General features: G+C 35.8%; 1 protein-coding gene across 1 annotated transcript in view; it reads left to right on the forward strand.

Moving 5' to 3' along the window:
- The window catches only part of LOC100263954 (uncharacterized protein At1g32220, chloroplastic), a 39,332-nt gene that overhangs the window by 22,523 nt on the left and 940 nt on the right, over positions 1 to 15,869 (forward strand). Inside the window, exons 6-8 of the mRNA XM_002263783.4 lie at positions 1,322 to 1,415; positions 8,466 to 8,545; positions 15,473 to 15,515. Of these exons, the coding sequence (XP_002263819.1) occupies positions 1,322 to 1,415; positions 8,466 to 8,545; positions 15,473 to 15,515 (217 nt within the window). The remainder of the gene's footprint in view (positions 1 to 1,321; positions 1,416 to 8,465; positions 8,546 to 15,472; positions 15,516 to 15,869) is intronic.

The raw sequence follows: 15,869 nt of genomic DNA on the forward strand, positions 1-15,869 counted from the left end.
AAATAATTTAATCTTTATATAGAAGAGTTAAAATTAGTGAAATGAGCATAAGGTAATATATAAAAATAATTTATTGATTTTTTAAATCTATTTTTTATTTCCCTTTTACTTTTTCTTTCTATTTTCTTTCCTTTGCATTTTCCCTCAAATTTTCCATGAACCAAACATAGCTTAAGTGGTTATTGCAATTGTATTCCGGCCTAGAAAATTTTGTAGGTTTTGGATTGTTTCAAGTGGGTGGTCTTGGTCATTTTGCTGTTCCACGACTTATCAGAATTCTAGAAGGTTCTCAAGTCTCAATCATTTGCCATATTCCTCGATCTAGCTCCAATTCAGAGATCCCTGATCAGTAGAGTCATATGCGACTTCCATCACATTGGTGGGGCTGCTAACTCCAAGAGTCTACTAATGTGATCTTAATGAGTTACAAATTTTAATTTTCTTAAATAGTGTTCCTGACTTCTGAATAAAATTCGGCTTACGCCTACCCAATTCTTATCCCCATTCTGGATTATGCAACATTCTTTTGGTGGCTCCTATTTACATTGATCAATTAATCCTATGGTAGTAGAGTTGAGGTTTTTCATTTTCTTTAATTTTTCCCTTTCTCCCTTCCCTGATTACTGACAATATTTTCAATGTAGAACTGGTAAATTTTTGGGCAAATTGAAATCCTTTAAATTTCTTGAACTTCAAGTCATTGGAGTGGAGCTTTGTTCATTTCAGTCAGTGATTATGTTTTAAATAAAAGACTATTTCTGGTTGCATTTTCAAATATTTGTCCTTCAAAAAAATTCTTGAATTGAATGTATTCTTGACAATTCATGCTTTTGATGCTATAAAAAGAAATTCTTATGATTACCTTTGCGCTGATATTATGCATTCCATACTAAAAGGAATTCCCATTGACATGGGTGCTAAATTTATCTTGGCAATACATTATGCCCATAAGGAAAGAGATCCTAACTTGAATCTTCACTGTTGATGACTGGGGTATAAGGTATTTGGTATGCTTTTGCATGCACTAGGGTTGCCTTTATCTTGGCATTTCATTAGAGCAGAAGGTTCTATTTATGATTCTTGCATGGGGAGCAATGTGAAATGCAATAATTTCTTTAGCAAGGCTACTATGTAGTTTTTTGGGCTCTTGTTTTTTCCTCTTACGTGATCTCAATTTTATAGTCATCATATTCTTTGCCCTGGGATATTTTTTAGTGGAGAAAAGTTAAGTGTGCTGGTTTAATATCAGTTTTTTTTTTCTTTTTTTCTATTTATTTATTTATTTTATTTTTATTTTAATTAGTGCAATTCAAATTTGTAGATCTCTTGTGTTGGTGGTTTTGGCTCAAGCTCATACATGTATAAGATCAATGGAACTGCAAACATAAATGCAATCAGAGCTGCTGCAGAAAAAGGTATCCCTTTTCAGTTCAATAAACTATTATTTCTTTTACCTCTTGAAGAATAACTGGTTTAGTGAGTAAATTACTCAGGCTGTCCTAGATAGAAACAATGTCTGAAGAGTAAGACAAATCATATATAAATGTGTAAGATAAACCTAAACTAATTTTCTTGACTTTGATGCACTCTGTATCTTCAAAATTTTCCATACATGAAACCGATTTTCTGTGTACTAAAAGTAACTCCATATCCATTTATATCATCAGAAGTTATCACTCTCAAAGAACATTCATTTTCTTCTAGTTTACTCTCCCTGGATCCCCTACATTGGGCACAAGGAAGAATTCTAGATTGCTTCACCACTCATCCAAAATGCTCATTGACTGGGCCCACTTTTTGCAGCTGTTCAGGGGTCTGGAGGCACTTCCCAGTCACCAAAAAGCTTTAGTTCTGAATTCAGAACATTTCCCCTCTTTCATTTTGCATGCAAAAGAAGCACATCATTAGAAACTCTGACTATGAAATCGGCCATAAAATATGTATATTCCAAACCATTCACCAAAAAAGCCATTTTCTTTGCAAATGAACTGGTCAATTAAGACTGTAATATAGTAAGGGACTATTGATCCTTTTTTTTTATGCTACTCACTAATGATGGATGAGTTTGAAGATTAACTATTGAGGTTTCATTACTCGCCAATGCCCATATGAAAATTTTCTACCCCTTAGATAACTGGTATTTCCAAATTTCTGAGAAGTAGTTCTGTTTCCAGGCTATTTAAAATGGATTGATCATTTCAAAATATCTGCAGAGGGCACTCATGCGGTTTTTGTGAAATTACCCAACCCAAAAAGTTGAAGTTATTTGGGAATGGGCCCCTCCTCTTATGTGGAGAACCAATCAAGCAATCACAGACAAACAAATAGTAATTAGTGATTTGTACCACGTTAAATCAGTAATTAAAGCAAAAGCTTAATTTATTAGGTAGTGTACCAATAATGGTTATCAGACAACTGTTCTATCATGCACCCTTTATATTCTCCCTTGGATAGGGTGAATTGTTCAAACACCTAAAAGGGTCAAAACTCGTTCTTCTATCTTTCTCTTAATCATGTCAAAAGTTGGTTATTAGACAAATCCCCGTCTTCCTTTATAAATGTTGATAATAATATGTTCCTTTGTAGAAGCGATTCTTTAGAGACTTGGCATGAATCTTATCCAACACCTTGTCTCCAATCATATTTTATGCTTCACATTTGTATTTCAAAGTTAAGAATCTTGTTAGATAATGTATAGTTATTTAGGTTATTTACTTTTCCTTTTCCTTTTCTTTCCTTTTTGTATTGTGGGTCCCACTAACATGTATATATATACCCAAGTCCAATGTGTATTTCTTACAGTTTTTCAATAACAATAATTAGGGATTCTCCTTTTTCTCTCTCTCTCTCTCTCTTTACATGGTCTCAGAGCCTAGGGAGAAAAAACCCTAATTATTTTCGGTTTATCCGTGAATCCATTCTGGGAAATCTTTCAGTGACCGTGTTTCATTCCGGTCACCCTTCCCATCTCCTAAAGCTTCCGATCAACCGTATCGCCGTCAGAAAACCCTCACCGCCGGCGACCTTTCCGGCGACATTTTCCGGCGACTTCCGGTGAAGTCCTTTTCCGACACCGACCATGCCATCAGGTGCGCAAGGAGGAGATCTTTAACTTTTCTCAAAGCACCGGAGGAAGAATCCCAGCCACGCGCCGGCCACGCGCGACTCTTCTCCTGCGGCCTGAATCTCACGCGCCAGTGCCGGAGGGCGCCTGGGGCACTTTCTGGCCACGTGCTTCCACCTCCAGCCTCGCCTGACGCCGTCTAACCACTCTCCATATGCGCTTGTGTCGTCTGAGCCCTAAAAGTGCATTTTTTGGGGTTTTTTTTGTCTCCGCCGACCCTCTAAACCGCCTTTCCGGCGACCTCCGGTGACTTTCTCTCCACCTCGAGCCCTGCACGTGTCTTAGGAAGTCCGCGATAAGCCGTATTAGGGCTCTCTTCGATCCAAACGTATTTCATTCACCAGATAAGTAGATATGGCTACTAAAAGTTCCACTTTTTCCTCTGTCATATCTGGATCCCCTATGATTACTTCAAAGAAATTGGTTGGCAGTGAAAATTATTTGTCCTAGTCTGCCTCTGTGGAGCTTTGGTTTATGAGTCAAGGTTATGAGGATCACCTTGTTACGCAGGAGGCGGATATCCCTTAGGTTGACAGAGTACAATGGAGGAAGATAGATGCACAGTTATGTAGTGTGTTATGGAAATCAGTTGATCCTAAGATTCTGCATCATCTTCGGGCCTACAAAACATGCTTTAAATTTTAGAATCAGGCGAAAGGGCTATACACGAATGATATCCAACGTCTTTATAAGGTGGCTTCTTCTATTGTTAATGTCAGACAACAAGACATGGATTTATCTATTTATATTGGCCAGATTGCCTCTCTTAAGGAGGAATTCTTGACCGTGATGCCTCTTACTACTGATGTTGGGGATCAATGCATACAGATTAACAAGTTCTTCATGGTTCTTACGCTTATTGGCCTTCGTCCAGATCTCGAGACCGTTCGCGATCAGATTCTTGGCAGTTCCTCCGTTACATCCTTGGATGATGTGTTTGCTCGCCTCCTCCGTATCTCCTCCACTCAGACGTTGCCATCTGATAACACTTCAGATTCTTCTGTGTTAGTTTCTCAAACTAACTCTCGAGGAGGACGCAGTGGTAACTGAGGTAGAGGCCAATGTCCTCATTGCACCTATTGCAATAAGCTTGGCCACACTTGTGATCGGTGTTATCAGTTACATGGGCGGCCTCCCCACACTACCCACGTGGCCCAGTCATCTGATCCTCAGTCGCCTCAGCCTCCCAGTTCCTCCACATCTCAGGGTATTTTCCTCATTGACAGTGAGTATGACGACTATCTCCGCTATCAGGCCACCAAGTCAGCTTCTGTTGCATCTGTTGCCCAGACTGGTAATGCTTCTGCTTGTCTTACCCACACATTTTCTCTTGGACCTTGGATTCTAGATTCTGGCGCTTCTGATCACATATCTGGTAATAAGGATCTTTTCTCTTCTATTACTACTACCTCTGCCTTACCTATTGTTACTTTAGCTAATGGTTCCCAAACTATGGCTAAAGGTTTTGGTTTCGCTTATCCTCTCCCTTCCCTACCTCTCCATTCTGTCCTTTATGCCCCTGAGTGTCTTTTTAATCTTATTTCCATCAGCAAAATAACTCGCACTCTTAACTGTTATATCACTTTCTCTGATAAATTTGTGACCTTGCAGGACCGGAGTACGGGGAAGACGATTGGCATAGGACGTGAGTCTCAAGGCCTCTATCACCTTACCTCGCCTTCACCTGTAGTTTGCATTTCCATTGATGCTCCCCTCCTCATCCACAGTTGCCTGGGCCACCCTAGTCTATCCAAGTTCCAGAAAATGGTCCCTAGTTTTTCATCTTTGTCGTCGCTTGCATGTGAGTCTTGTCAGCTTGGGAAACATACTCGTGTCGCGTTCCCAAAGCGTTTGAATAATCGGGCAAAGTCTCCTTTTGAACTTGTCCACACTGATGTTTGGGGTCCTTGTCGGACCGCGTCTACTTTAGGATTTCAGTATTTTGTCACTTTCATTGATGACTATTCTCGATGTACTTGGTTATTTTTAATGAAAAATCGAGAAGAGTTATTCTCTATTTTCCAGAAATTTTATGCTGAAATCCAAACCCAGTTCAATATTTCTATTCGTGTGTTGCGCAGTGACAATGCCAGGGAATATTTTTCTGCACCATTTACTTCATTTATGCCCCAACATGGGATCATTCATCAGTCTTCTTGTGCTCATACTCCTCAACAAAATGGGGTAGCTGAACGTAAGAATCGACATCTTGTTGAGACAGCTCGTACTCTCCTTCTACATAGTCATGTTCCTTTTCGTATTTGGGGGAATGCTGTTCTTACAGCATGTTATTTGATTAATTGTATGCCCTCATCTGTATTACACGATTAGATTCCTCATTCCCTTCTTTTCCTTGACCAGCCATTTTATTTCCTTCCTCCTCGTGTTTTTGGTTGTACTTGCTTTGTTCATATTCTCACTCCTGGACAGGACAAACTTTCTGCCAGAGCCACAAAATGCATCTTCTTGGGATATTCTAGACTTCAAAAGAGTTATCGTTGTTATTCCTCTGAGACTCATCGCTACTTTCTCTCCGCTGATGTCACTTTCTTTGAGGACTCACCGTTTTTCTCCACCTCTGAGTCTCTTCCTGTTTCTGAAGTCTTACCCCTTCCCATTCTCTCCCCACCTGATGCAGTGCCTTCTTGCCCACTTCAGGTTTATCATCGCCGTCATCGTGTCGCTGTTCCTCCTTCTTTGGCCGCGGTACCTGCTGACTCACCTCCTATCCCTTCAGCTTCTCCTGCCCTGGTTCTGCCTCCTTCTGCTGACTTACCCATTGCTCTTCGGAAAGGTAATCGATTTACTCGTAATCCTCATCCCATTTACAATTTTTTGAGTTACCATCGATTATCTTCACCCTATTCTGCATTTGTTTCTGCTATATCTTCTGTTTCTCTTCCCAAGAGCACCCTTGAGGCTCTTTCCCATTCAGGCTGGCAACAGGCAATGGTAGATGAAATGACTGCTTTACACTCCAATGACACTTGGGATCTTGTTGTTTTACCCTCTGGTAAATCTACAGTTGGTTGTTGTTGGGTCTACACAGTTAAGGTTGACCCTGATGGTCAGGTTGATTGCCTTAAGGCTCGCTTAGTTGCTAAAGGCTATACTCAGGTTTATGGTTCTAATTATGGTGACACTTTCTCTCCTGTTGCCAAGATCGCTTCTGTTCGCCTATTGCTCTCCATGGCTGCTATGCGTTCTTGGCCTCTTTATCAGTTAGATATTAAAAATGCTTTCCTTCATGGGGATCTTGTTGAGGAAGTTTATATGGAGCAACCACCTGGTTTTGTTGCTCAGGGGGAGTCTGGTTTAGTGTGCAGGTTACGCCGTTCTCTATATGACTTGAAACAATCTCCTCGAGCATGGTTTAATCGTTTTAGTTCTGTTGTTCAGGAGTTTGGCATGTTCCGCAGTACAGCAGACCATTCCGTTTTCTATCATCATAACTCTTCAGGGCAGTGTATTTATCTGGTAGTTTATGTGGACGACATCCTCATTACAGGCAGTGATCAGAATGGTATTCAGAACCTAAAGCAACACCTTTTCACCCACTTTCAGAATAAAGACTTGGGGAAACTCAAGTATTTCTTAGGGATTGAGATAGCTCAATCCAGCTTCGGTGTGGTTCTTTCCCAAAGGAAGTATGCTTTACACATCTTGGAAGAAACCGGTATGTTAGACTGTAAACCGGTAGACACTCCTATGGATCCAAATGTCAAACTTATACCAGGACAAGGGGAGCCTTTAGGAGATCCTGGGAGATATCGACGACTTGTAGGTAAACTGAACTACCTCACCATTACTCGTCCAGACATTTCTTTTCCTGTAAGTGTTGTTAGTCAATTCCTACAGTCACCATGTGATAGCCATTGGGATGCTGTAATCCGCATTCTTCGATATATCAAAAGCACACCAGACCAAGGTGTGTTGTACAAGAACAGAGGTCATACCCAAGTTGTTGGTTACACAGATGCAGATTAGGCTGGCTCACCCACAGATAGATGTTCCACTTCCGGGTATTGTGTTTTTATTGGAGGTAACCTAATATCTTGGAAGAGTAAGAAACAAGATGTAGTGGCCAGATCTAGTTCTGAAGCCGAGTATCGAGCTATGGCTCTGGCAACATGTGAACTCATATGGCTGAAATATCTTCTTCGGGAGTTGAGATTTGGAAAGGATGAACAAATGAAGCTCATCTGTGACAACCAAGCCGCTTTGCATATTGCATCCAATCCAGTCTTCCATGAAAGGACCAAACACATTGAAGTTGACTGTCACTTCATTAGAGAGAAGATCGCATCAGGATGTGTAGCGACTAGTTTTGTCAATTCAAATGATCAACTAGCAGATATTTTTGCTAAATCTCTCAGAGGTCCTAGAATTAAATACATTTGTAACAAACTTGGTGCATATAACATATATGCTCCAGCTTGAGGGGGAGTGTTAGATAATGTATAGTTATTTAGGTTATTTACTTTTCCTTTTCCTTTTCTTTCCTTACTGTATTGTGGGTCCCACTAGCATGTATATATATACCCAAGTCCAATGTGTATTTCTTACAGTTTTTCAATAACAATAATTAGGGATTCTCCCTTTTCTCTCTCTCTCTCTTCACAAATCTCTCTCTTAAGGTCGTTGTTTCATAAGCCTTGTAGGGTACACATGTCATCAGCAAGCTGAGGTTGCTTTGCAATCATCCAACTTCCTGTTGGGCACCACTTAAGGAAGCCGTAGTTGTAATCATCCAACCTGTAAGAGGTGTAAACCTTTTGAGTCTTGGCCCAGAATTTTTACCTGATAAACGAAATTTTACACAAGACTGTTCTTATCTACCCTCCCCAAAAAAACCATCTTTGTAATTTCTCAATATATTAAACATTAAAGGCTGGTAACAAGGACCTGGGGCATAGATATATTACATGCAGATTCCAGCATGAGAAATTTAAAAAGAGTGCATATATATATATAACAAAATAGCCACAGCCGTGTGTCATTTGACTTGTGTTGCCCATACCTACATTCCCTTCTCTACTCAATGGGACATAAAGATTTTTAATAATTTCCCCCACTTGCTTGTTAAAAGTTTGGCTCCCTGATATCAGCTCTTTGTCTACAATTATAAATATAATTTTGGGTGCCTCAAGATTCTTCTTCATAATGTAGATGTTTATTTTGTTGTCTTATAGTACCTTACCTCAAGCTTGATAGAGGGTGATGGGAGAGTGGTTTAGGCTTGATGGTGAAAGGAATAGTTTTTCTTTTTAGTCACTTCAATTTCTAGCATTCCCCTGATTATTTATTTGAGTAATTGGTAGTAATTCATTCTTGTCAACAGGTGTGAAAAGATTTGTTTATATCTCTGCGGCTGACTTTGGTGTGGCAAATTATTTACTGCAAGGATATTATGAGGGAAAGGTACTATCATAACACTATCTAAATTATCGGTCAGTAAATAGAAACTAAACTTGGGCACAAGAGAATGGAATCAACCTGACATTGAAGGGTATTTATCATAAAAGTTGAATAATTTCTTCTGTTTTCTGTAGCAAGGCAATACCCTCCTAATTCATTTAAGTATTAGGAAAAGTGGAAGCATTATCCATTTGAAAGAACACTTGTTGGTTTAGAATCCAATTGAAAGAATGTTATATTATCCACAATAGAGTTATTCACAATATAGTATACATCTTTATATAGAAGAAATAATCTAAGAAAAGAATAAGTATAAACTTCCTAAACCAGTGCTAGGAATATTTGTCAACCTAATTACTAAGTTTGATTAAGTCAAAATTTCCTAAATTGTCTTAGACTAGTAAAAGATACCCCTAGAATCAAGGTTCAAATTAGTAGCTGATTTCCAACACTCCCCCTCAAGTTGGTTCTAAAATGTCCTTCATTCCTAGCTTGTTGATCATTGAGCCAAACCCTGGATTAGGAACTCCTTTAGTGAAGACATCCACTAGCTGCAACTTGGAAGAAATGAATGGAGTGCAAATCACTCCACTAGCAATTTTTCTCTTTGATGAAGTGTATTTATCTTGATACATTTATTCTATCATGCTGCAGCGGATTGTATGCAATGCTTATGGTAGTCTTGTTATCACAATATAGCTTGATAGGGCGACCCTTTGATTCTATGTGCAACCCCCTCAATAATTTCTTTATCCATATCAACTCACATATTCCAAGTGTCATGGCTTCATATTCAGCTTCCACACTTGACCTGGCCACCATAGGTTGCTTCTTACTCCTCCAAATTACTAAGTTACCTCCAACAAGAGTACAATAGCCAAAGTTGATCTTCTGTCAATCATAGAGCCACTATAATCAACATCCACATATGCTTCCGCGTCCACATGACCATTTTGAGAAAATAGAAATCCACTTCCAGGAGTAGCTTTTAGGGATTGCTGCAGTGTTTTTTCAGCTGCTTCCATGTGAGTTTCTAAAGAGTAGTGCATGAACTAACTAATCACACTTTATAATAGGCTTTGTAAGTTTTTTGTTCAGGCAGGAAAGACAAATTAATCTTCCCACAATTCTTTGGTACCTTTTTTTTATCCATTAGAGCACCATCTGTAACTGTATTGAGCTTGTGGTTTAGATCAATAGGAGTTTTTGTAGGCTTGCTTCCAAGCATTCCAGTTCCCTTGAGAAGATCTAGGACATATTTCCTTTGGAATAGGTAAATCTCTTCTTTTGACCTAGCCACTTTGGTTCCTAAAAAATAATGCAGAGTATCTAGATCTATAATTTTCTTTGGCCGACTTGACCTTTAGTTTCTGAACTTCCTCACTATCATCACCCATTATAATGACATTGTCTACACGAACAAAAAGTATAGTCAAATCGGCAAATTCCCTATGGATTATCTTCTAAAGAAAAGAGCACGATCTCCTTGACTTAGATGAAAACCAAATTTGAAGAGTGATTGAGCTAATCTTTCAAACCATGCAACAAATTGCTGATACTTCTCTGTCAGTTTTGAGATACTTATCTCTCTTATACTAGACCCAATATTGTCTATCTAGTTAGTGTGGTAAGCCAATTTATGCATGCACCATAGGAAAAACACATGGAAGCTGCTTACTGAATCCTTAAGTATTTAAAGTCAGCATTATGAAAGGGCATTTTATTTAGAAAAGGTGGAAAATTGGAAGTAGAAGCTTATAGTGATGCAAATTGGGCTTGGACTATCACCAATTGAAGGTCCACTAGTGGATACTTCATGGTTGTTGGAGGTGGTCTTGTCACATAGAGGAGCAAGAAACAATTTGTGGTGACGAGATCAAATGCCAAAGTGGAATTTAGATCACTAGCTCAAGGGATATGCAAACTTCTTTGGATAAAGATCATCCTTTTAGATTTGGGAATAAAGATAGTAGATCATATCAAGCTATATTGTGATAACAAATATGCTATAAGCATTGCACATAATCTTGTCCATCACGATCAAACAAAGCTTGTGAAGATTGATCAACACTTTATTAAAGAAAAGATTAAAAATGGAGAGATTTGCATTCCTTATATTGCTTCGAGGGATCAACTTGTTGATATCCTTACTAAAGGGTTGCCAAGGTCTGTATTTCAGTTAATTCTAAGCAAGTTGGTAATAGAAAACATTTTTGGGCCAACTTGAATGGGGGTGTTGACATTTTGCCATATTAATTTCCTATGACTTCAAATTATTTTTGTGTTATTTCCTTGTATGTATTCTACCTTTAATTGTAGTGATGTAGGCTATCATTGACCTTAGAATTATGCTGCTTAATGGCTAAACAGCATATGTAATTTCCTAGAATATACTAACAAAAGTTTTTATTTACCAATGTAATCTAAATTGTTTAGCATCAATGAAATCAATTATTTACCTCAGTTTTTGATGGAAAAAAAGGTCATCCAAGTACCATTCAAGGCCATTTTTTAGGTGAGTTCTTGTACTTCAAATTTGAGATTTGAGATGTGAGATAGATTTTAGTTAGAGCCAAAAGCAAAGAATTTTCCCAAATGGAGCCTAAGTAACACGGACTTAAATGCTCACAGCCACAAAGTTAAGTGGTTTCTAAAATTGTTATCAATTTTAAACTCGATTTTTACCCTTAAATTATTATTATTTTTAATATCGATCCTTCTTACAATAATTTTACCGTGGACTAAAATTTCCTTTTCTTGGAAGATTAATTTTACTAACAAATAATTTGTTAACAGTTCTTTTCCCTTTTTCATTATAGATTTTTAAATTTTCAATTGCGTTTAAATCTTCATTATTATATGGGAAAATCATGTAACCATATAGTACCTAAAAAAATGGAATTCAGAACACATACAAGTTAGGGAAAATAATCCTACCCACATGCACTCTAATAGTAACATTACCATAATTCTAAGGCGCACACACACACACACACACACACACACACACACACACACACACATATTAGCTTTGACACAACAAGTCAAGTGGCTTACGACATGCTTGTCGAATATTTTTTTTTTTCTTTTTTGTTCTTTTTGTTTTCTCCTTCATATTACCTTCTAGTTATGCTTCACCTTTTTTCTTTTTTCAATATGTTGGCTATACGTTCTCTCATAAAACCTTTTCAACTTTATATTTTTTCACCCTTTCATTTGTTTATATTTATTGATTTTAATTATTTATGGACACTTTAAACACACAATAATAATATGCAATAAATAATTAATGAGAACAAGTTTAATGTAAACATAAATACATAAATGAACAAATTTTGAGGTTTAGGACATAAGATTTTCTATATTCGTGCTAACTAAAATATTTATTTATTTTATAAATCTTATCACATAAGAATTAAATAAAAATATCTTTGTCATATGATTTTATTATTTATATTATTTAAATTTTTAAAATTTTATGTGAAAATCAGAGTTAATGATTATGATTTTAGTTTTTTTTGTATGATTCTAACTAAACTATGGTTCTAACTTTTTGCTTGGTTAAAATATTTAATTTTTTTATTTATATAAAATAAAAACTTGACCATGGTTCTAATTTTTTTCTTGGTTAAGATTTTTAATTTTTAATTTTTATAAAATAATATATATACATATATATATATATATATATATTTTTTTTTTCATAAAAAGATATATTTAATATTTATATTAATTTTCTCTTAAATTTATTAAAATTAAAATTTATATAGACTAAAGTTGCATACCTTTTTGTGTCAGACAAAAATAGTGCACCCTCCTAAAACACTAAGTTAGTGCATCTTAAAGTAGTTAGGAATTTAAGTTGTGTATCTTAAAAGTTACACACTTGATAGGTGTGTAATTTCGGCCTGCAAAAATTTTAATTCCTATTAAAAAGAAGAGAAAATTAATATAAAATATTAAATACAATTATGCATGAAAAATATATTTTATTTTATATAAATAGAAAATTAAAACATTTAACCAAGCAAAAGGTTAGAATCATGATCAAGTTAGAACCGTAAGCAAAAAGCTAAAACCATGATTATTGAGTCTGATTTTTACATGAAATTTTTAAATTTTTAAATAATATAAACAATAAAATAATATGATAAATATATTTTTATTTAATTTATATGTGATAAGATTTATAAAATAAATAAATATTTTATTTAGTATGAATATATAAAATCTTATATCTTAAATCTCTAAATTTTTTCATTATGTTTTATGTAGATATCAAATTTGTTTTCATTAATTATTTATTATATATTATTATTTTGTGATTAAAATATTCATAAATAATTAAAATCAATAAATATGAAAAGATGAAAGAGTAAAAAAAATGAAATTAAGAAGGTTATAGGAGAGAACATATTAAGAAAAAAAAAATGAGGCGTCACTTGAGGTAATATGGGGGAGGAGTGAAAAAAGAAAAAAGAAAAAAGAAAAAAAAGTTGACAAGCATGATGTGAGCCAATTGATTTATCATGTCAAAGTTAAAAAAAAAAAATAAAAAATTCATTGGTTGGTGGTAGAAGAGGTGGATAGTCTTGGAATTGTGGTAATGTTACTGTTGGAGTGCATGCAGATGAGATTATTTTCCCAACCTGTACTTGTTCTGAAACCTAAAAATGTTAAAGTTCTCAAAAATTCTATTTTTTTAGGTGGTTTATGGTTATATGATTTTCTCTTATTATATTAATATATATGTTAGTAATGATGATGATGCATTATTATTATATGTTATATGAACACATGTTTTATTGGCAAACTTCACTTGTTCTAAAGTATTCATATGTTAGATGTTAGAAGTTTTGATTTAAAATTTTATGTGTGTGAATAGAAACTTATAGTTTGCTAAAATTGAAACAATAAGTCCTTGTGTTTTAAAGGATTTCCTTACAATATATAGCTATATTACTATATGATATTGTTAGTTTTACTGATCTTGTTAGTTTTATGCTAAATGTAATATGATATTTAACTATACTCATGCCAAAACCTTTTTAGTGTTTTAATTGTCTTTGTTTGATCTGTGGTAGAGTTGGGAGGTTGGTGTTTTAATGGAGGGAGGGCAGGCTATGGTTTGGTTTGTGGAAAGCAATAAGAAGAGGATGGAAGGGCATTCCATGCCAAAACCAGGCTAGAGGTGGGCCGTGGGAGAAAACTTTTAAGTTTTGGCAATTTGGCGTGGTGACTCTCCTTTGAGGGAGGCTTTCCCTTCTCAGTATTCCATTGCAGCTTCTAACAATGCTTTCCCTTCAAGTGCGTAGGATCTCAAGAACCAATGTTTCTTATGGTAGTTAAAAGATAGGGAAGTAGAAAGTGTTAAAGGGTTTCTTAGGAGGCTTTATAAGGAAGGGGGACTTGAAGAAGATGAGGATAGGTTGATTTGGAAAGGTTCCAAGGATGGATGGGTAGTTCTCTTTTAGATCCTTCTATCATGCTATGGAGACAGGTGCTGGAGAGGCTTTCCCCTTGAAGGAGGTTTGTAGCTCTGTGTCACCTTCCAAGATAGACTTGTTTGCTTGAGAAGCAGCTTAAGGGAAGGATTCTGACATTAGATCGACTTAAGAAAAGGAGGTGTTCTCTTGCAATTAGTTGCTGCAAGCGTAAGGGAGAAGAATAATCGGCTAATCGCATCCTTAGCCAGTGTGGAATAGCAAGTGGACTGTGGTATCTTTTGTTTATTCTTTCCAAAATATCTTGGATTCTCTTCAATTCAGTGGGGGAGACTCTCTAGGGCTGACATGGTAGTTTTAGTGGGGAGGAAGAGGAAAGTTTGGATGACAGCCCCCCTATGTCAGTTTGGATCATATGGGAAGAATGTAATGGTAGATACTTTGGTGGTGTGGTGTACTCAGATTATTTGATTAAGAATACTCTCAAATGCACCATTCTCTAATGGTCCTGACCTCTTTTTGATGGTTCTTCATGTTGACAAACTTTTCTTGACAGTATTTTTTTGTTGGACCTCATTTATTGGTTAGGGTCTAGATAGTAGATTGTCATTGAGGATGTTTTATTTATTTATTTTTCTCTCACCATTTTGGCGCCTTCTGCATACCCCACTTGTACTCAATATGGGCCCCTTTTTTCTTGGGTGTATTTTTATCAAGACAATGCTTATTTGCCTATTAAAAAGCAATAAAAATATAAAATGAAGACTCACACATTTATTATGGATGCTTCTCTCTCTTTATCTTATTTATTTATTTTTTAAAGTCAATAAATTGTTTTTACATGCTTCTTCAAATTCATTTCACTTATTTTTCTTGATTATAGAGAGATTAAATAATTTTAAGATGCATAAATTTCTAACTAATTTTAATTATATTTGATTTTATTTTGTATTTTTTATAATAAAATCGAACATGAGATAACCAATTTCCTTAGCATTTTTTTTCCCTTAGTACTTTTCCGGCAATCAAACATAGCCTTAGAGAATTTAAATATAGGTAACAGTTTTCTTAGCTTATTAGTGTGCACTTATGTACAGTATAAAAGTTCTCCAAGTATTCTTCATATTTTCAATTATTTCTCAAAACACTCTACAACAGGTATATGAAAATACTTCAAGTTAGTTCCAAAACAACCTATTTTTATTGAAAAAACAATTAAAAAGTTGTGTTAATAAAAAATAAATAAATAAATAATTTTTTTGTTATTTAGGATAGAAAACTGTTTTCAAGAAGAGTTTATAAACAGATCCTTAGTTTCTCTTACCAAGTGGTAACGCTTGCCTCTCTATTCTGACTGTACATCAATCATGATAATATCTTTGTCATGTAAAGGAGAAAGAGATCAGTGATGTATGACAGTTGAAGTTTTACCTTTTTTCGTTTAATTTGTTCTCATGAAAATGTTGGTTTTCTTATTTTTGTGTAGAGAGCTGCTGAGACGGAGCTATTGACCAAATTTCCATATGGAGGTGAGCTTCTTCACAAACACTGCCTAACATTTTAGACCAATTGACAGTTGATATAATTGAGAGCAAAGGAGACTACTATAAAGTTTGAGAAGTGAAAGAAGTATCCATCCAAGAACAACTTAACTAGAAAAGTCTGTACATGAATTCCAGGTCCTCATTCAGCTCCATTAAGTTCCAGAATCTCTGTTAAATCCTTGGCAATCATTTTTTTCTCTCTTACTACCTCAACCCACTTTTCTCTTGTTTTTCCTCGACTTCCAATTTGAATAAACTCATTCTCTATGTTGGTGCAAGCCATTCGTCATTGGCCTTCACTGCAGATGGCTAAACCATCTTTAACGTCATATTCTCATC

Source organism: Vitis vinifera, chromosome 4 (assembly GCF_030704535.1).
Source record: "Vitis vinifera cultivar Pinot Noir 40024 chromosome 4, ASM3070453v1".
Classification (NCBI taxonomy): domain Eukaryota; kingdom Viridiplantae; phylum Streptophyta; class Magnoliopsida; order Vitales; family Vitaceae; genus Vitis; species Vitis vinifera.